This window comes from Pongo abelii, chromosome 17, assembly GCF_028885655.2.
Source record: "Pongo abelii isolate AG06213 chromosome 17, NHGRI_mPonAbe1-v2.0_pri, whole genome shotgun sequence".
In the NCBI taxonomy this organism is placed as follows: domain Eukaryota; kingdom Metazoa; phylum Chordata; class Mammalia; order Primates; family Hominidae; genus Pongo; species Pongo abelii.
Genome location: NC_072002.2, coordinates 68,187,553 through 68,209,093, shown reverse-complemented (window position 1 = coordinate 68,209,093; position 21,541 = coordinate 68,187,553). Strand labels below are relative to the sequence as shown.

Below are 21,541 nucleotides of genomic sequence, written 5' to 3'. Positions count from 1 at the left end.
AATATCACTTTGTGCTTGGTATTTATATATCTTTTTTCAAAGTTAAACGCTTATCTTTATTACAGAATCAGAACAACAGGATAAATTCCACTTCCTTTTGTCAACTCAATTTTTGAAATTTTCTGCATTGAACTTAATTCATTTATAATCAAAATCTGTGTTTTTTTTGGCATAAGTTTTAATGTTGTATATTTTAAATAGACCATTGTTATTATTTTCCACTTGTAACAAAGTTAATTTATTAGAGTTCTACTGCTCGTCATGTTTCTCAAAAAGCCTTTAAGGTTTAAACTTTCAGTGCTTCCAGAATCCATTTACATCTTATAGAGAACATGAGACAAAAGCAATGCTGTGTCACATGGTTTTCATTCTTTGTGTAGACTTCACATTAAACAAATATTTAACCATGGTAACTGGAGCAATTGATCAAGGAAGGAACAGCAAATTGGATAAATACTAAAGGATTACATTGGTGTTTAAAGTGGTGTTGGTATTATTGAAGTCTTCTGAATCCATTCTTTGTCTTTTAAATGACAAGTTAGAGATATTTTAGTAGAAAGTAAATTATAGTTCTTTATTGCTTACTCAAAATATCAAAACGGGTAACAAAGAAAAAATATGATGCAAGGTTTAATACATTAAAGTATATTTTCCTTATAAGCAAAAAAAAAGGGACTGTTCCTCTTATAAATATAATTTTGTGCTTGGTATGAGGTATCTTTCTTCAAAGTTAAATACTTTTATTTTAAAACATTACTTTTATTATCTATTTATGTCTAAAATAATTAAGAAAAGCTCTTTTCCCCCACTCATATCATATGTATCTCACTCTTACTACTGTAGGAAGGGATATCTTTTTTTTTAATTCTGCTACGAATCCTTCTTAGGTTATAGTCATGAAAATTGTATATTTCATTACACCACCAAATAAATATGTAACTGTACTAATAACATTTCGGTGATTTGCCTATCCAACCTATTAAAGTGATGACCTCAAATATTTATCAGAAGTCTTCTTAAAAATAACTGTAGGTTGGCGCTGTGGCTCACGCCTGTAATCCCAGCAATTTGGGAGGCCGAGGCGGATGGATCACTCGAGGTCAGGAGTTGAAGACTAGCCTGACCAATATGGTGAAACCCCGTCTCCATTAAAAATACAAAAATTAACTGGGCATGGTAGCATGCACCTGTAGTCCAAGCTACTCGGGAGGCTGAGACAGGAGAATTGCTTGAACCTGGGAGATGAAGGTTGCAGAGAGCCAAGATCAGGCCATTGCACTCCAGCCTGGACCACAGAGCGAGACTCCATCTCAAAAATAAAAAATAAGAAAAACCTGTAAAAATATATGCCCTAAATAAATGTAAATATTTTTGGTATAATCAGGAAGATGAAATTCCATCAAATAAAACACAAAATGGTCAGCTAGTATCTGACATGCAGATATATTACTCCATTTCTGCCTTCCTTCATGATCATGAACACCTCTAAGTCTTAGAAATGGAAATAAAAGGGAGAAATGAGGCAATAAGAAATATTTTAGGTAAGAGGGAAGGATCATATCTCAATAAAAACAGTTTCTGGGCAGAGACACCACTGGCATTTGAGAGGCCAACAAGTAAGATTGTCTTTGTGTTCTAGATTGACACCTTTGCATTCTATAAATACCATGAATTACTGAGTTTCCTCTAAAACCTTACAGAAAGCTACTGCTTATCTTAAAAAAGCCTAGAAATACTTTGGAGCAACATGGCCAGTTACCTTTGTGAGCATAGAATAACCAGATAGTACCTCTCTGAGCCTTACTTTCACGCTTGTCACCCAGGCTGGAGGCAATGGCGCGATCTCAGCCTCCCAAGTAGCTGGGATTACAGGCGCCCCACCTTCACCACGCCCAGCTAATTTTTGTATTTTTTAGTGGAGACGAAGTTTCACCATGTTGGCCAGGCTGGCCTCAAACTCCTGACGTCAGGCGATCCACCCGCCTCGGCCTCCCAAAGTGCTGGGATTACAGGTGTGAGCCACTGAGCCCGGCCTGAGCCTTACTTTTCTTGTGTGTAAAATGGAGACGACCACAGCACTGACTTCATAGCATTATCTAAAGTGCAAACTAAGACAAGTAAAACATAGTGATTGGCCCAGAGAAAGTATTAAATAAATCTTAGCTACATTATTTCATGCATTGTCTCTTGTTGTATGTAATTTTAAGCATGTGTTATATGCTCCCCCTCATTGAGTTGTATGCAGTTTGAGAGCGGAGACTGAGGCCTGCACAACTTCATTAACTCTGTAACATCCATATTATATCTAGTAAGCACTAGTCGACACTCAATGGATATATTTTGAATAGAAATTTGTATAAAACATCATATGATTAAATACTTTAACAGAAAAACATAGAAAATGTCTTCATTTGATCAGGAAAGTTAATACAGGGTTTCAGACAATCAAAACATGAGCATCTGTATTATAGATCTGGGACTAAATGGAACTAGAAGGACTCTCCTGTGGGGAAATCCCTGGATGATGCCATTGGGTCACCTGAGATCCAGCTCTAGTTTAATGAGGAATTTCTGTCAAGTTATATCACCTACCTCTGTCTTCATACTTAACTACAAAGAATCTCATTGTTTTTACAGTAAGTATGGATATTCCCATCATATAGATCAGAAAAATGAGACTGAGCAGGTTAAGTTTCATGACAGGATGGTGCAAAGCCAACCCTTGAGCTTTGCAAGGGTTGAGCCCAGGTCATGTGGCTCCATGTATGTTTTGTTTGTTTCCTATTGTGTGTATGTCTTGCCTACCTTTTAAAGCTGTAGTGGAAATGAGATGAAGTAAAGATATGACATTGGCTTGAAAAGTACAAAGTGAAAACTCAAAGAGTCTATCACCATTATTTGTAAAATTTAAATTTGTTTTATATCTTTCTAGTTTTCTCTAACCTCCTCATATCAGGGTATGGATATATATGGAGAGAGAAAAAGAGAGAGAGAGGGAATAGTATGTTAGTAATTGAAAGCCTTCTGTCAGGGAAAATGAAGGGAAGAGGAACACTTAAAATCTTTTTGGGCTGGGTCTCACCTCACAGGCACTCTTTGTGAGATTCAGTAATTCCATGTCTGCTGTAGTTACCATTCAACTGAAATGATTTGCTTCAGGAAATTTTGGAACTCAAACCATTCTGAAGAAAACAATCATTGTTCCTTAGAACATTTCACATTCTGGCAAAGTCACCATGGCCATTCTGTGAAATGAATGTATCTACAAAGTACAGCAATTATGACATAAAATTTTTAAAGTGGAGAAAGTAGCCTTCTAAAAGTAAACTTAGAGAATTGGGTAATCTATATAAAGAGATATTCTTTAATGGTCTCATATGTTTCATTGGTTGTCTCTTCTGATAACGTTATCTTTATTTATAGATCTGCTGAATCTTAAATCTACTACTATAAGGAGATGGATAGGGTACTTACCACATACCTTATATCAATGATACTATTTAGACTTGCCTGGAGAGTTTTTCCAAATACCTCACCTAACAGGGCAGCAGTACCAAAGAAAACTGTCTTTAAATGGTTTCAACTAAAATCTGATTTATGATGAAATGTGAATTTTGTGCCATTTAAAAGTTGAAAGACACCAAAGGAAGATCCAGCATGGCTACGGGCAGAGAGAGGCAAGCTTACAGGATTGGTGGTGGGATTTAGCTATAGCTCCAGGATTGGGGTTAAAAACATCCTCGAAATATTTTAATCCCCCCAACATCACTACTAGCTTGAGGCTGGATTCAGGAGGATGGTAGTTCAGTGAAAAGAACATTGGCTAAAGTATCAGGAGACCTAAAATCTCCTCAAGAGCTACCCCAATCAAGTGATTAAGAGAACACAAAAGGAGTAGGAAGAAGACAGAGAGCCAGGGTTGATTTCTTAGTTGTTGGGTGGCATTTATGCTCTTATTTTCAAAACCGACTTCTTCATTCCCAATCAGTATCTTGTGAAGGTTTAAGTTCTAAATGTGTTTTTATACATTATGTCTCTCGAATAACTTATGAATTCTTTTAAGTTTATCCGTAGAGCTGAGTGAGCTCATCCTAAAATTATATGTAATAAGTAACAATGACTACACCATATTTTCTTTCAAAATAAACCATCTCTATGATGTAGTACATTTCTAGGTACATAGTAGGTTCTTGACAACTACTTGTTGATCTTCTCATTTTTGTCTACATTTGTATATTGTCTATATATACTAACATCATAACAGTTTTAGGAGGTAACAAAATTATCTTAGTATATAACTAGTTGTTATGATCCCTGAGGCTGGTTGATAGAGATTTGAAACTGGTAATGACTGTCTCAAATATATCTCTCTGAGGAGCTCTTAAAGAGGTTGTGAGATGACTCTGTGATAAGGACAAGAACAGAGAGCTGGCGAATTCATATTAGCTAAAGGGGAGTGTGGATTGTGAGTTTTCTTTACCATCATAGTGTGTTTTCAAGGCTAAATGAAGTAGATGTTAATGGCCTAGAGTGTTGAGGTTATAAAAATATCTTCAACTTATCTATTCCCAGTTATATTCACTGAAAGATGAGTCTCTGACATTAATAGGGTCGCTTTGGAAATCAATCTAGATTCCAAATGGGAAAAAAAAGATACCAAAATCCAGAAAATTAACATAGATCTCTGCTATTTTAAAGGGACAATGGCATTCTCTTGTACAGAATCAAATCATTTATACAAACTCAGCATCTGGTGAAAAGCAAATAACGTTTTACAGAGCTCGATGTTTTCCTACCTTGCCTTAGAATTGTTTCGTAAAATACAATTATTCTTATGTTAATTTTAGATATTGAGTTATTAAAATGCTTTGTTTTTCCACATAGATACACAGCAGCAAAACGACTCATGACAGTCCAAGAGGGGTTTAAAACAATGCGTTAAACAAATGTCAGCTCATTTTAAATTTCATGCCATCAATTAGAACTTCACCTTGTATTTTGCACTTGCAGAAAAGCTGGTTCTCCACCGAACGGTGTAAAGTCGCACCTCAGATGTCTTTTGGTTCTTAGGGACAGAGTTGTCTGCCCAGCTGACCCTCACAGCATCATGGGTAAGAGCCACAGCCTGTACACCTACTGGTGGGAGCATGGGGGTGGAGAGATCTGGGACCGAGGTGGGGAAATCATCAAGCAAAGGATAATAATCAACTGGGTCAGTGGGATCTGGGTTTAAAAACCCACCAAATGAAACAAACAAATAAATACGTAAATAAAAGCGTTAAAAAATAAATATCAGTGGTAACACATCACAATGAGTTAAATGCATGGCAATAATGATGAAAGGGAACATGAGAAGAACAGAAAAAAAATGTAATTAATTCAATCGGAAAACACATTAGAAACAGTATTGCTATATTGCAAAACAGTCATTGAATATTTTCTATAATTTATTCATTCTCTTAGAGTGGTTTTATCAATTTGACTATCACTTCTGCTTATATATTTTAAAGACCATTTTTTAAATGTTGCACGTTGCTTCTTAAAAGATCTAGTTATAGAATTGATCAGTTTTATTACTATATAATTTAAAATAATAAGATAAAAATGGGGGTTCCAGTTTATTTCTGCCTACAAAAAGCTAATTGCTTATCTAATACCTAATTTTTTGTTTATTTTCTCCTCATTCGCCAACTTAATAGAGTTTCTCTAATGTTTTCATTGTTGCTTAGCTTATATCTGCAAACACATTTCCTAGACAAGAAACAAATAAATAATAAAGAACAAAGTACCCTGACATCCACAGGAACCTGTGTGTGGCTGTGATTGAACAAAACCAGAGTAACCAGGTACACATGATTCCATGGATCAATTATATATTTGATAATTAAGTTTCAGACAGCACCTGGTTTGTCAGGCTTTCTTAGACTGAAACCCTTGAAAATGTAGAAGTGTGATTTTACCCACATTCTCACAGAGTAATTAGCTAAGTTTTTAGTCTTGGTAGGAGTTCCCATATTACACATTCCTACAATTTTATATTATTGGATGGCAAGACAGGATTAACTACCTACAGACTTATGAGATTTGCACTGAGGTATATACATGCTTTGATCCATAATATAATGGGAATCTGCAAAATGATGTGTGCGTTTTTACAAAATTCTCCAAAACACCTTGTAATCATGTTTATGCTGTGATATCAGAATAAGAGAAGCTGATTTTGTGGCCATGGTAACAGCCTAACTTTGAGCATTTGATTTTGTACTTCAGACATTTACACTTAAAAAATCTTTATATTATGTAGTGCATATTCTAAGAAAAATAATAAGATGTGATAATATAACTCTCAGGCTGGGCATATGATGACATTTGGGGAGATGAGACCTACTAATATGTTGGGTGTCTACAGTAGCATAATACGGGGTTTATTTTTTTCAACAGCCTAGTTTAAAGTGGAGTGACTGCTGGCTGGTTTTGATGATTACTTCACTTTGTCCACTGCATTTCAAATGCCTATCCCCTATTCATCACTCTGTTTTCCAATGAATTATTTAGTAGTTTACTAGTCTGTGGTCTTTGGAACAAAATATAAAACTGAAAACAAAAACAAAAAAAAAAGAGAGAGAGAGAGAGAAAGAGAAAGAGAGTTGTGTTTAAAATTTAATGAAAGAGCCCAGGCTTTCTGTATTTTCTTTGATGTCTCTTTTTATTAAGAGATCCTTTAAACTCAAATAGATTTATAAAATGATGAAGGCGAAAGAGAAGACATTGCAGTCTCCACAAGGATTCCAGCCATTCATCGGTTTGTGTAGCAGTGGAAGACATTTTTTTGCCAAATTAAAGCAGGTGCTACTTTGTTTTATTTGTTTCTATTTTTAGCTGGCTTTACAAGAAGAACGTGATACACATATGGGGAGTTTTCTAATTTACTAACTCCTCTTTTGACCTATTTTACTGTTTTCTTAATCCAGTTTTATTGGTAAACATATATTAACTGTATAGTTTTTTCACAGGTGCCATACATAAGGTTTTGAAATAGGGTGATTCTTCTTCAAGAAATGGAAATAGTCAATCCTGCTATTTCTGATCTTAAATGGGTATACTATTCATGACCATTGTTACTGAGTTTCTTGGAGTCAGTTTCAGAATGCTCCTCTCAAATTTCAAGCAAGGGTGTTGGGTGGTATTTATTGATGGACTTACACAGTCCAGAAATTTCTATCCTTGGCCAAGTTTTTTGTTTCCTATTTTATGGAATAATATTTTTTCAGGTGTGGCTTGTCATCCTACTTGACACTTACTCCAGAGCTGTGCTAGTACAATGACCACTAGTTATATGAACTAGTTAAGTTTAAATAAATTATAATTAAATAACAAAAAATTCACTTCCTGTGTTGCACTAGGCAATTTCAAGTGTTAAATTGCTATAAAAACCTAGTGTCTGATGCAGATAGAGCATTTCCAGCAAAGCAGACCGTTATCGTGCACAGCAAGCACAGCTATTAATACATATTGCATATATTAATTGTCTTTTTCTCTTAGGTCAGAAACTATTAATATTTGAATAATTGAATTTAACACATTCTTTTGTTGCTACAGAACTTTTTTTTTTTTTTCTCTTCCTACCACTGGGTGATTTATATGCTGACTTTGAGTGGTTACATTCAAGAGAATTGAAAACAATTTAGTAAAAGACAAAATATAGCCTCAAAACTTTTACTGAGAAAGAAATCCATTCAATTCCTAACAGGTGTTTTGGTAAGTGCCCATGAATGTTGAGTCATTATACTAACATTCAAAATGAACTTTAAATGGGTGTGGTGACTCATGCCTGTAAACCCAGCACTTTTAAAGGCTGAGGCAGAAGGATTGTTTGAGGCCAAGAGTTCAAGACCAGCCTGGGCAACATAGCAAGACTCCATCTCAAAAAAAAAAAAAAATACCAGGTATAGTGGGGCACACCTGCAGTCCCAGCTACCCAGGAGACTTAGGTGGGAGGATCACTTGAGCCTAAGAGGTCAAGTCTACAGTGAGCCATGACTGCACCACTGCACTCCAGCTGGGGCAACAGAATGAGACCCTATCTCAAAAAAAAATGAACTTTAAAAATAATGACACAATTTTACATGTGGATTGTACTTCATTTTAACATTGATAAAGCAGTTGAGAATAAATCAATTCAACAGCGTGTTTTATTAATCTTCTTATTTTTGTCTTCTTCCCTTCTCCAGGCTCAAGATATCTTGTCCTTAAGACAACAAGAAATAAAGGGCTTTACAGCAAAAATGAGACTCTTAATGCATTTGGTCAGGTGAGACTTCAGCAGCTCCAATGCTGATATTTCCAGTATGGGATGAGGCTCCAGAGCTCACCAACATCTGTGAGCACATGTGTGCAGAAAACTCTATAGCCTGATGCTTATTCTAACTTGAGGTTTTATTGCCTGTGATATATTTTGTAGTTACTTTATACGGGCCCTTGTTCAAGACTGTCCATGGTACTCCTTTGCAGAAGCTTAGAGATAGAGGACGCCTTCTACATGGCACTGACACATTTATTAATGGAGTTTCCTTAAACTTTGATTTCATATATTTGTTCTTTGTTCTCTATGACATGTGTAAGCAAAATAAAATAATTCTGCCATTTCCAGAAAAAGTGTTTTCTTTCCTTTTTGAAAAGGGCTGGAATCACGCATTCTTCTTGAACCCCTTAACTGGCTTTTCTCCAATAAGAAAATTCCTCACACAAATCCCAACTTTTAGTATTATTTCAACTCTCAGTTTCTTTAGGATCTGAGTCATCAGAAAATAAAAATTGCCTGGATCACTGGTGTTTTAGAAACCACTTTGGCAATGTCATATGCTGGAATTTATGCAACAAATGCTAAGAAGAATGAAGCTGATAATGACTCCAGTGGTTCTTTCTGAACAACTTACTTTCAGTTTATTTGAATTCTTTCACCTTTTCCAGTTTCTGATTGAAAAGCGATTTTTATTTGCCACCTCAGTGGTCCTTCCTTGTGGCCATTAGTTTTGGTAAGAGAATAAGAGCTTGAAAAGACTGACTGTAGTATCATTTTGCATGGCTTGATCACAAGTGCCAAGTCATCATAGCAATGAGCAGCTACTGGGGATCTTTTACCATAGGCAGGACAGAGATGGTCACTAAAGGAAAATTATGGGACACAATGGTGCAGCCAAAGTGGCCTGTTTGCTCACAAAGAATCTTGTTGCTAGCAGAGAAAGAGAATAACGTTAAAATCCCAGACACCCAGCCGTTAGCTCTTAGTTTGTATCCCGAACCTCAATTTTTCTCATCTTTCTATATTTGGAGATAACACGTTTGATAGTAAATATTCTCTGGGGTAATTATTTACTCTTTTGGAGAAGTCATGAACCCCTTTGATTATACAATGAATGATATATACTGTCTCCACAGATAAATAAACATATTGACATCTGCCCAAAATTTTGCATTCTACTTTAGACAGATTGTAGACCTGGAAACAATGGTCAAAGATTCAAAGAGACTACAATAGCAACTTTGCCTTAAATAATACTACTAAAATCAATACAGTGACAGTATTTTCTAGAGACCATCACATAACAATTATGAATTCAAAGAACAACTGTATTCTTAAGATAGTCTACGAAAGACGCTTGTACATTTGGCAAACAAACTGCACTAAGTTCACATAAATTTGGGCAAGAGTAGAAGCCACGGGATTCCACTATTTATTTTATAACCATTTCTTCCAACTCATCCAAATTTCCAACTTCAGTAACATCTCACGTTCTCCGATGCTTGCTATCTCAGATCCTCTGTTTTCATTAAGGGGATAGTATCTGACAAGTTAAATGAGGTCTGAAGGGTGTGAGGGGGCAGGCTCAATGTATTAATTAGAGAGGGAACTTGGGTTTTACTTAGAGATTTCAGACATAAATCTGTGGCAGGGGTTTGGGGAAGTAGTCAAGTGACTTTCCAGGGACTCTGAATAGCCCTACAAATGTGTTGCTTATTGTATTTTGGACTAAGCCTACGCATGCTAACAAATAACCTCCATAAATAGTTTGGATCTCACCATCTTACTCATTTCTTTCTCAGTTTCTTGAGCCCTTTTACTCTTATGTACTGCCTTTACAGTCCAACTAATGGAAAATTTCCTAAGGGTGACAAGGCCTTAAATCAGCTATCCCTTTAAGGTCCTGAGGCCCTGGGCACTGCTGGGGTGACCTGGAGGCCCAGCTCAGGAAGATACCACATACGTCACTCAGCCTAATGCAAACCACCCCAGAAGGCCAGCTCTTCCTTGTCATCTTAGTTTGAAAGACCTGTGTGGAGAAGCAAGTGTCTATTTAGGCATTTGGCAACCTTTATGCAGGGACAAAGATGGCACTGATTTGAGACAAACTGCTCAGGAGATGGAAGCATGGTGTCAGGGCACCAAAACTATGACGCTATTGGGAAGGAACAGATTGAGAGATCTGCATTCTCTAAGTCCATGCGCAAATTTATAAACTGAATTCCTCCCACTAAATTTCAACAACTAAAGAAATAAAAAAATGCATGCATATGTCTGCAAGCATACACATGTACATATCAGACTCAGAGGATAATTATTCTCTGAGGATTATCGGAGGATAATGAAATAATATATTCATTTTTGTTTCTTTGTATTTTATTTTAGTTTTTCTTTTTTCACCATAAATCAAATACTACTTTGTCAGAGGAAGATTAACAATTTCACTTACCTGTTATAGACCTGGTGGTGGCACTTTCATAAAGAGGAACTCCTTCTCCGGCATTGTTAAAAGCTTTTAGGGAGATTACATAATGGGAACTTGACTCTGGAGAAAAAACAGAAACAATATGAACGTGTTGATTTATTTAATGTACCGAAATACTCAGGGCAAACATTTTCCTCAAAACGAATTTCATATAATCTACTTGTTAAATTGTTTAAGAATGAGTGAGTTGGATTCAGAAAGGAAAGTGGCAATGGGTGGTAGCAGTAGGGTTTTTTGATCTTCCTGAATCCCCATATGAAAACATACTGAACTACTAGGTAGAAAACCGAAAGCATTTAGCCGCTTGCTGCAAACCTGTGTGATGATGCGTGCCCTCAAACCTTAATATACAAGTGGGTGTGAATAAACAACCGACAGCCTCATCATCTGTTTGTTGTCTGCATCTGTGTAAGAAACATCAAAGGGACGCATCAAACCTAAAAACAGGATAATTCTAAAAGAGGTATCAGCTAATGCTGGAAAGCACAGCAAATCAGTTTCAGAACAACAAATTTAAACGCTCAAAACCGACCTGCAAAGTCTCCTCTCTAGGACTGGGCCCAAACTGGGGACAACCTCCTGGGAACTGATGTAAGATATAAGCAAGATTGAAACAATATTGATGAAGGGGAGAGAAAGGAGAAGAAGAACCACGAAAATTCAGAAAGCAAGCTGCCATAGTTTTTAGTCTGTATCCGGAGCTGGCAAGCTTTTTAGGCCCAGATAGTAAATACTTTAGCTTTGAATGTCACATTGTTTCTGTCACATTTTTATCTCTGTTTATTTGTTTACAACTCTTCAAAAATGTAAGAACCACTCATAATTCAGGGGTCCATACAAGAACAAGACCTGCTCCAGATTCTACTTGTAACCTGTAGTTTGCTGAACCCTGTCTATTGAAAAGAACAGGACAGGGAGCTCTATGTATTAAGAAGAGCTCTCTGAATTTCTGAAAGAACAGAAAAAACAAATTACATAAATGTAAGCAATAAAAATGTATTGAGCATCCTGGCTAACATGGTGAAACCCCATCTCTACTAAAAATACAAAAAAAAATTAGCCGGGCGCTGTGGCAGGTGCCTGAGTCCCAGCTACTCAGGAAGCTGAGGCAGGAGAATGGCGTGAACCCGGGAGGTGGAGCTTGCAGTGAGCCGAGATAGCACCATTGCACTCCATCCTGGGTGACACAGCGAGACTCTGCCTCAAAAAAAAAAAAAAAAAAAAAAAAATGTATTGAGGCAAACTTTTTAAATTTCTTTTTCTTTTTCTTCTTCTTCTTCTTCTTCTTCTTCTTCTTATCATTATTATTATTATACTTTAGGCTCTATGGTACATGTGCGCAAACTTCTTTACAAAATTACCACAAGAAAAAATAAAATAGGAGAATATCATTCCTATAGAAAAGTACGGAAAATGGATAAAAAGTAGAAGAAAACACTCAAGAAAAATAGATCAAAACTGCAATTTATGATTTCAAAATGAACTAAACTACATTAAGAAATGCCAGATATGAAAAAGTAACATAAATCAGAAAACTCAGAAATGAGGTGGCATAACTCAAGAAATAGATATATGTAAATTAAAAAATTTTAGACATGAAAGGTAACTAGATGAATACAAGTCAAAAGCAAAAACATAACAAAAGAAATTAAGATAACTGAAAAAGTATTCAGGAGAAAGTGATAAATATCGAAGTTAGAGAAAGAAGATCTAACGTACAGATAATAGGAGTCCTTGATGAAGAAAATCCAAAGGAAAATAAAAACAGAATAAATAACTAAAAAATCTGCTGATTTAAAATAATGTTTTAGGCATCCAGACAAAAATAATATATGACTTACAAAAAAAATTAGATTATCAGGCTTTATATAACGTTTTATGACAGAAGAAATTAGAGTAACTTTAGATACTCAACATAAGAAAATGTAATTCAAGGTTTTATAGTCAATAAAAATTAACTTTAAACATAAAGGGTACAAACTGTTATCCACTTGCAAGTACTCAGGAATATTGTTCCCTGATCCCCAGAACTACTAGTAAATGAGCTTTAGGCATACACAATGACTAGAAGAGATATTGATTTAATATCTAACTGGTGAATAAAAATTTAATAAACTAAGACTAAGTTAAAAGGAAAGAGATTTTATTTTGTAATGGCTAAATGTTTTGATATTATAGATATGGTACAATCATAAAACAAAATTAAAGACTAATGACAGTATATGCAAAGATAAATATTTCAATAATTATTATTGATGCTGACACTTTTATTATTTTGAGACTAACGTAATACGGAATAAAGCAAATGGGTAAACATGAGATATTCTATCATCCCCTCTGTCCCTGAGAACCAGATTCTTGGTGTAGATGAAAAGACCTAGAGATGTAATACAGAAAAGGTTAAATAAAGTCTGTGTTTCTAAAATTGAATTGGAAAAATAAGTTTGAACTCAAAATTGTACTGTTTCTCTGTTCCAGCTCTGTCTCCTAAAAAATGTCTAGAAACCTGGACTCGGTGGCAATAAGCATCCCTAATACACAGACTGCAGTTTGGGGGAAAAATAATTCCTATTACGAAGAAGCAGCTTCTCGCAGAACTGGTTGATTCTTAAAGTAGAAAACATGCCAAATGAACCTGAAATATTTTGACATACTAGATAGAACGGAAGCAAGTAATAAAATCATGTCAAATGGGTTCAGTAGTCAATTTGAAGAGACTCCCTCAGACCAGAGATAAGGATAATCTGCAAACAGAAAAGCATAAATGCTGTGATGTATGGAAACTCATCAAATATACATAAATGCATAATTTGATAAAGGTGTTTTTAAGAATAATAACAGTTGGTCATGTCTGAGGTTGTGAACTCAGAACATAATTCTAGCTAACAAATAAAAACCAAACAATAAAATTAAAATATTGCTGTTTTACAGCCCCCATTAATGAATGGATCTAAGCATTAAGCATTAATAATTGCTAAGATAAAATAGAGACAACGAGACAGTATGTGCTTCCTGATGAAAGAACAGACTGTCCTCTAGAGTTTTGCCAAAGGGATCAAACCTACTTAGTCTGATCTAGCCTCTGGACCTAAATGACAGATTGCAGAAAACAGAGCAAGGAAACATGGTGAACTTCAATTTATAGTACTTCATTAAACTACACATTTGTTGCATGTGGTTTTCTGTATCTGGGTTTTACTTCAAAATAAAAAAAGCCTTAAAAATGAGTGTGTTTATCTGATAGGCATCTATCAAAATGGATCTGATTGAGTTTTCTTCATAAAATTTGTATATGACCTAAGTATTAATGTTAAAGATATTGACACTCTAAACCACATGGATTCAAGAACTATAATACAGCAAAATAAGATTATATCTAATGTAGTCAAAGGGCTTCTATTCAGTGAATTGCTTTCCCTCCAAAATGGAATATTTCTTTTTTGAAAATGTATATTGTCAAGCTATTTTCCTAATAGGAAAGTAATCAATTGACAAGTGTTAAATGCACTTTGAAATCCAAGTACTTGGAGAAGAAGAATTTCTGTCAGGTTACTAACATAACTCTGGGCAGAGAAAACAATGAAAGACTATGTAGAATTAAACAATAAAGTATGTGATATAGCTTATGAATGCTATACATTTAGAGGTCTGAAAAATTAGTGAGGATTCAGGTCATCAAAGAAGACTTTTGGAGGATATGAACTTTGAACTAGGGCTTGTGAAGAAGGGTGGGACTAAGAAGCACAATGGGAGGAATAAAACATTTCAGTGAAAAAATGGTGAAAATACACTTAGGTAGGCCAAAAAGTACACTTTTTTTTTCACTGGGAAATATATTCTTTTGAGTTATTGCAGCATGGACTAAGTCTGATTTCAAATACATGAATCATCTATGCACCAAAAACATAAACATTTTTATTAGGCTTGAACCATTTAAAATTGCCTTTTTGCAGTTCAAGTTCCATATGGTTCAACTGAATACATCTCCGTATTTGCATCTCTCTAAGTATTTATCAAAAGAGTGAAAAAGAGATCAGAAATTCCAAACTCAAATGCTTAGGAGGTTTGTGTGTGTGTGTCTGTCTGTGTGTGTGTGTGTGTGTGTGTGTGTGTGTGTGTGTGTTGTTTTTAATCAGAGAGAGAGAGAAAAAAAAAAACGGTTAGATTTGGCTACAGTGTCTGAGAGCTACTAGGTCAGAGAGGATCTTGGAAAATATATGATTGATTTAAAGAGTGAAGCCACTATTCAGGTCCAAGATAATGTTAGTGTATGGAAGGTAGTCCCAAAAATTATCTGGAAATCCAGATTTTTATGGGAAACTATCAAATTTTTCAGTGTTGTCAGATAATTTAAATAAATAAAATAAACCTGTCCTGGCAAAACTGTCTCTCTGGACTGAATCCAAGCCTGTGGTCATGAGTCTATAACCTTGGACAGATTCCTACATACCCAACTACATGCCAATATACATATAATCCCGGAAAAATAGATACTGAAGTCTGGTCTTCCATAGTCAAGATATCAACATTTAGAGCAATAACAACAAACTAGAAACTTTATATGATGTGGTAAGGCGGTGGTGGGGGGGTGGGGGGTAAATATAAAATAATGAAACAGGTGTTTATGCTAGGAGATTTGAAGTGATTGTTTTATATTCACAGGTCCAATTTGGATTAGGATTCAAAGAATGTTCTACTTAATAGGAAGCCTTTGACTTCCTGATCAGGGTTAACAGCTGTAGTTTATGGATGGTCAGCATAGTCCATGAGACACTAAATTCATGTCTTCATTTTTCTGTTCCCACCACCCAGATGCTTAATTTATAGCTCCATAGAAAATGCATTCTGTAAAAGCTTCTGTAACATTCCTGGATTATCACCTTTCAGTCTTTCAGGGTGCATATTATTTTTTTAAAAAAGAAAAAAAATTAAAAATACCTTACCTGGTACTGAGAATACAAGATTCTCATTGTATTGGTTTGAATTTTTAACTTAATCTGAATGACAACATGTCATCTAGCTGTTACATGGATCCTCCTGAGTAGCAGTCATCATTTCTTCATCCCCTAACCCCCGTAAATTTGAGGTAACTGTCATTCCAAAACAGACTCTTGCTAATATTGATACCTATCAAATCTCCAGTCATCTGAGTAATGACAGCTTCTTTCACTTGATCTGTAGCCACGGTATAGAGTATGCTAACTGAGCCAAGAGTTTTATAATTTACTACCTGTTGGATTAATGAATTATACTAACCACTGTATTTCACCAATCCCTACTATGCTGTGCACATCTTAGAGAAGATCAACCTTACACTTAAACAAAAAGTGGTAACAGCTTAGCCCCGTAAAAAGTAAACACACTTGCAATGGACTTGTAACTGGTATAAGAATATCCCATAGAGCTAGGAGTCCTGAAGATGTTTTGGCTCAATATTTTCCTACTGTCAGTTAGTAACTTGAGGCTCAGGTAAGGTCAATGACTTTTCTAAAGTAATGCAGAACTACCTAGGTAATAAAGGCTTGGGAAGACTCCACAACCCCTTTGACTGCCTTTTCCAAGAGCTTTCTTTTATGCTTTTCACACTTTAACTTCTCATAAACATCTTTTGGGGAGTCTGGCCTCTGTATTGTGCTCTTGCCAAACTGCATTCTGGACCTACTGAGGAAACAATAGGATTTTGTTCCAGCCCTGATAAAGTTTGATCCAATAATTGATCTTCCAGAACAAAAAACAATAAAATATTATACATTTATTAGTTAACTAGTGGGCTATAGTGCGTTGATATCCTTTTATATTATGATGGAGGTATTTTGTTGGAATGTATATGGAAGAGGAAAGATGCTTTAAGTGTGAATTGGGAACAAGGGAGAATGAGGGTTTTCTCCCAGTACGTAAGAAGGGTGTAATTTACCACTGTACCACTAGAGGGCAATGTGGAACTATTTTCCTGCACATGCTCAGAGCTCTTAAACTTTAAAACCAGTAAATCACAAAAGAATTGCCTAGAATTGCTCCCTCTACAGAAGCATCAAATGAGTTAAACACATTTAATATTATCATGATGATTCCAAATGAATTAATCATTAATTATGGCCAGACCCCATTGTGCAGGAATACACTTAATGACAATCATGACAGTAAATGTATTTTTTTGTACTTGCTAAAATGTTGCAAATACATAGACTTAAAAATTTATCAGTTGCTTCTGCAAGATAAAGCTCAGCAGTATTTTCTTCTTTGAATTTACTGTGATTTATTCATACTGAAATGATTTGAAAATAAATTTCCAAATAATAATTTGGAAGTCCATGGGAATTCTTTTAAATCCAGAATATTCCGGGTTATTCAGCAGATTTGAAATTATTGATCAGATTTTCATTATTGTTTGGACAACCTTTCTTGTAGAACACCTCAGTTTGGGATAAAGGAAAAGGAAGAAATATTTAGTAACTCGTTGAGCATCCAAAATAGATGGCTCTTGGTCAGTATATTCTCTGTGGCCAGGAAAGGAGAAAATAAGTGCACATTTGTTGATCACAGAGATTGAAAAAGACAAGAAATGGGTAATCAGGAAAAGCCTGGGTTCTCCTTCCCCTGAGACTTGGTAGGTGAGAGACCCATTATTCTAAGAGCTTTTTTTGAGACTTCCCTGAAGGTAAGAGATGAATGTCTTTCTCTGGGGCTGAGGGAATGAATCAAGAAACCTGTAGACAGCTCTTCAGGGCTAGACCAAGATGCTGTACTTGGCAACAAAAGCTGGGGAGAACATCATTATTTTTAATTAATATTTTGTGTGAATTAAATGCCAGTGGCATGTGCCAGATTGACAGCCCAGAGTCCTTTATTCATTACAGATTATATACTTCACTCGCTGGCCTCGTCCATGCCAAGTTCTTGTCGGGGCCCACTCTGCATGTCCCTGCATCTTTTGCCCTCTCTGTTAGCACTGCCAACAAGTCAATTAGAGAAAATTAGAGTGGTAGCTGCTTTGCTAACGCAGATACCTGCTCATTGCAATGAACCAGGGCTTCCACGTTCACAGAATACAGGCCAGGGGGTTGCTGTCAGATGGTAAATGTTACTGGACACCTTTGACCCCACTGGACCCAAACTGTTTAATTAAATGTAGTGGGTGGAGAGAAAATATGGATGATTGCATTGATCTCTTAAAAGGATGAGCAACACATATTTGGGAAAGATGCAATTTGTATAATGCATTCAATTCTACTTCATTACATATACTCCTTTATAAACATAATTAATAGCTAATCTAACTGGCATCCTAATAAAGATTTTTCTTTTTTTCTTTTCTAGAAATACTGTCCAAAGAATGGTCAGTTTATAACATGATTTTCTCATTTATCAGTCTTGCAGATACCAGCTACTCACCCACTCAGTGTGAGAAAGTATTTGACTCCAAGGAAGGAAAATTAGGGTACATTTTCAATCTTCTACTAAAGTGTATTACCAGGAAGAAAATCAGGTAAAAACATGCTTAGTGAGAAATGTTTCAGTGCTGGGCAGATAGAAGGTGCTTAACAAATATTTGTTGAATTGCTGAATGTATGAGACACAGAAAGGCTAAATTATTTACTGAAGGTTGAATAGCAAGTCCCTAATCAATCTGATCATGGAACTCAGATTTCCTGATCCTAAACTGCACATCCTGATACCAGTAGGTGTGTGAAAAAATGAATCCAAAGATATTTTATAATATTTTCCTCTCTCACTTGCATATTCACATTCAATCTTCATCTTTCCATTTGTTCATTCAAAGGGACACTCAATAATTGCCATTGAACATCTTCTGTAAGATATATTATGTATTTTATAAGCTCTCTAGAGTACCTAAAGATTAAAAAACAAAAACAAAAAACGTTATTTTCCCTAATGAACCTTTTAATAAAAAAATTGTGTTGGAGGTTTAAAAGAAAATCAGGGTTGGGCTCACACCTGTAATCCCAGCACTTTGGGAGGCTGAGGCAGGTGGATAACCTGAGGCCAGGAGTTTGAGACCAGCCCGGCCAACAGGCAAAACGCTGTTTCTAATAAAAATAGAAAAATTAGCTGGGCAAGGAGGCGCATGCCTGTAATCTCAGCTACCGTGAAGGCTGAGGCACAAGAATCGCTTGAACCCAGGACGCGCAGCTTGCAGTGAGCTGAGATTGTGCCACTGCACTCCAGCAACAGAGCCAGAGTGCAGTGTCTTAAAAAAAATAAATAAATTAATTAAAATAAATAAATAAATCAGAGCAAAGCCTTCTGGAATCAGAGAGCATTCTCTGTGAAGGTGGCAGTTTTGCTGAATCTTTCGATGAACAATGGCTGAGGGAAAAGAGTGAAACAGGCAAATGCAAGGGCACAGTTCATTGTGGATGCATCACGCATATTAGAATCAAACTTGAAGACAATAATAACAGCAACTCCTCCTCATTCTCTTTTTCCTAATAGTAACATTTGTTGGATGCCTAATTAGGCCTTTTAACTACCTCCCATCCCTTACTTCATTTATTTCTCACCTTAATCCAGTGTGACATACAGTAAGGACTCCATAAATATTTATTGAATAGATGAGTGTCCTCTTTTTATAGGTAGGTGATTGCTATGGTTTGTTTGAATGTGTCCCTCAAGGTTCATGTGTTGGAAATGTAATCACCAGTGCAAGAGTGTTGTGAGGTGGGACATGTAAGAGGTGATTAGGTCACAAGGGCTCTGGCCTCATGAATGGATTAATGCTGCTATTGTATGAGTGGAATAGTTATTGCAGGAGTGGGTTCCTGTAGAAAAGGATGAGTTTGGCCTTCTTCCTCTCTCTCTCTCTCTCTCTCTCTCTCTCTCTCTCAAATGCATCTTTTCTTGTCCTTCTGCCTTCCACCATGGGATAATGGAGCAAGAAGTCCCTCGCCAGATGCAGCAGCTCCTTGTCCTTGGACTTCTCAGCCTCTAGAATTGTGAGAAATAAATTCCTTTTCTTTGTAAATTACCCAGTTTCAGATATTCTGTTATAACATCACAAAATAGACTAAGACAGTGGTATCATGTCTAATTCTTAAAGCTCAGCCTTGTATCCTCTGTGTTATCTACCTTTTATAGAATAAGAGATGTGAGTTGAAGAAGATTTTCAACAAGTTTCAAACTGCACTTTTAGGGAAATTGATTCCTCAGAACTAGGCAGTCCAGGGAAAGTGGAAAAGATATTGAAAGTAGGAATACTACAGAAGCTATTGCAATTGTCTGGGCAAAGACCGCAGGGGCCTGAACGGAGGTGGTATAGTATAAACTAAGAGCAAACAATGACGTGAGTAACATAATTTGTTACTCAATGAAGAAAGGGAAAAATCAAGAGTGACTCTTAAATTTTGAGTTTGATAATGAGATAAAATTATTGCTAGTATTAGGAAGTCAAGAGGGGAGAAAAGAAATTTCTGCTGTCATATTTGATATAGGGAGGAAAGGGCAGCATAGCTAAAAATGACTGTCTGCCTTGGGCTCCGGTCATGGTGTAAGAATTATATATAAAAAATCTGTGGTATGGTGGCCTCTTTCTTTGGAGCTCAGGAAAGCAGCACATGTACTCCAGACACTCTTCCAAATAATTGCTTCCCTATTGTTACCACTGAATTAACTAGATGTCTTAGGGTTCTTTAGACTCAGACTGGAGATAAGCTGCTTAGAATTGTTGGCTCTACGTTGGTGAGCATTACCAAATTTATATGATAGCTTTCATCATCACATTTAGAAAAAGCAAACTCATGTATACTGTGCTTTGCTTTTTGTTTATTTATTTTTAAATATTTATTTATTTATTTTTTGAGACAGAGTTTTGCTCACTCGCCGGGGCTAGAGTTCAGTGGCGCTATCTTGGCTCACTGCAACCTCTACCTCCTAGGTTCAAACAATTTTCCTGCCTCAGTCTCCCGAGTACCTGGGAGTACAGGCACCCACCAACACGCCCTGCTGATTTTTAGTAGAGACAGGGTTTCACCATGTTGTCTAGGTTGTTCTTGAACTCCTGACCTCAAGTGATCCGCCTGCCTCAGCCTCTCAGAGTGCTGGGTTTACAGCCACACGCCACCGCGTCTGGCTTGATTTTTAAAATAATATTTGTATCAATTATCTCAACAATGTTAGAAAATAGATACAGTAGGAATGATCATCCCTATTTTAGAAATGGCAAGGCTGAGGTCCAGTTGCAATCATCTCATCAAAAAAAGATATAGGTAAGACCCGAGTGCCTTTTTAAGTTCAGGTTTTCTCCTCCATAGTGTCAGGAGTAGAAGGTCTGAGTTTTCCTCTGAGCCATTATGCAGAGCAGCCTTTGGTCACCAATTAGAGCAAAATAAACATTCCTTACCTGCTTCAGTTGGTAAGCTGTGCTTTGGCAGAGAGCCCTCAGAGTCAGAGAAATGACTGAACAAATGCTTAGATTACAAAGCACTACAAGCAGCTCACAAACGGAGCACTTAATGAAATGATTTTTCAGTAAAGCTTTACATCAGAAAATTAACCAGAGACCTTATAACCAAACACACAGGTTTTCCTCTTTTTGTTCACATTTCTCAAAAAAAAAAAAAAAAAAGAATTAAATATAAGGTGGTAACATTGTATGATCACCTAAGGACTCAATTATGAAGAAATATAAATATTGTTCATTTAGTTAATTCAAGCAAACAAATCATTATTTTAAAAAGTCAGTCAAACTGACTCTTTAGCATAAAGAGAACAAAATAAAACAAAATGAGTTTTAGTCA

At 36.1% G+C, this 21,541-nt stretch overlaps 1 protein-coding gene across 5 annotated transcripts in view; it reads right to left on the bottom strand.

The window, feature by feature from the left end:
- The window catches only part of DCC (DCC netrin 1 receptor), a 1,201,233-nt gene that overhangs the window by 128,493 nt on the left and 1,051,199 nt on the right, over positions 1–21,541 (bottom strand). For 4 of the 5 annotated variants that reach the window (XM_024235927.3, XM_054537946.2, XM_063716903.1 and 1 more), the window contains exons 16-17: positions 10,752–10,847; positions 4,991–5,223 (exon numbers count right to left, since the gene is read on the bottom strand). In XM_024235927.3, coding sequence (XP_024091695.3) covers positions 4,991–5,223; positions 10,752–10,847 — 329 coding nt within the window. The remainder of the gene's footprint in view (positions 1–4,990; positions 5,224–10,751; positions 10,848–21,541) is intronic. The other variant, XM_054537947.2, reaches the window with a different exon arrangement.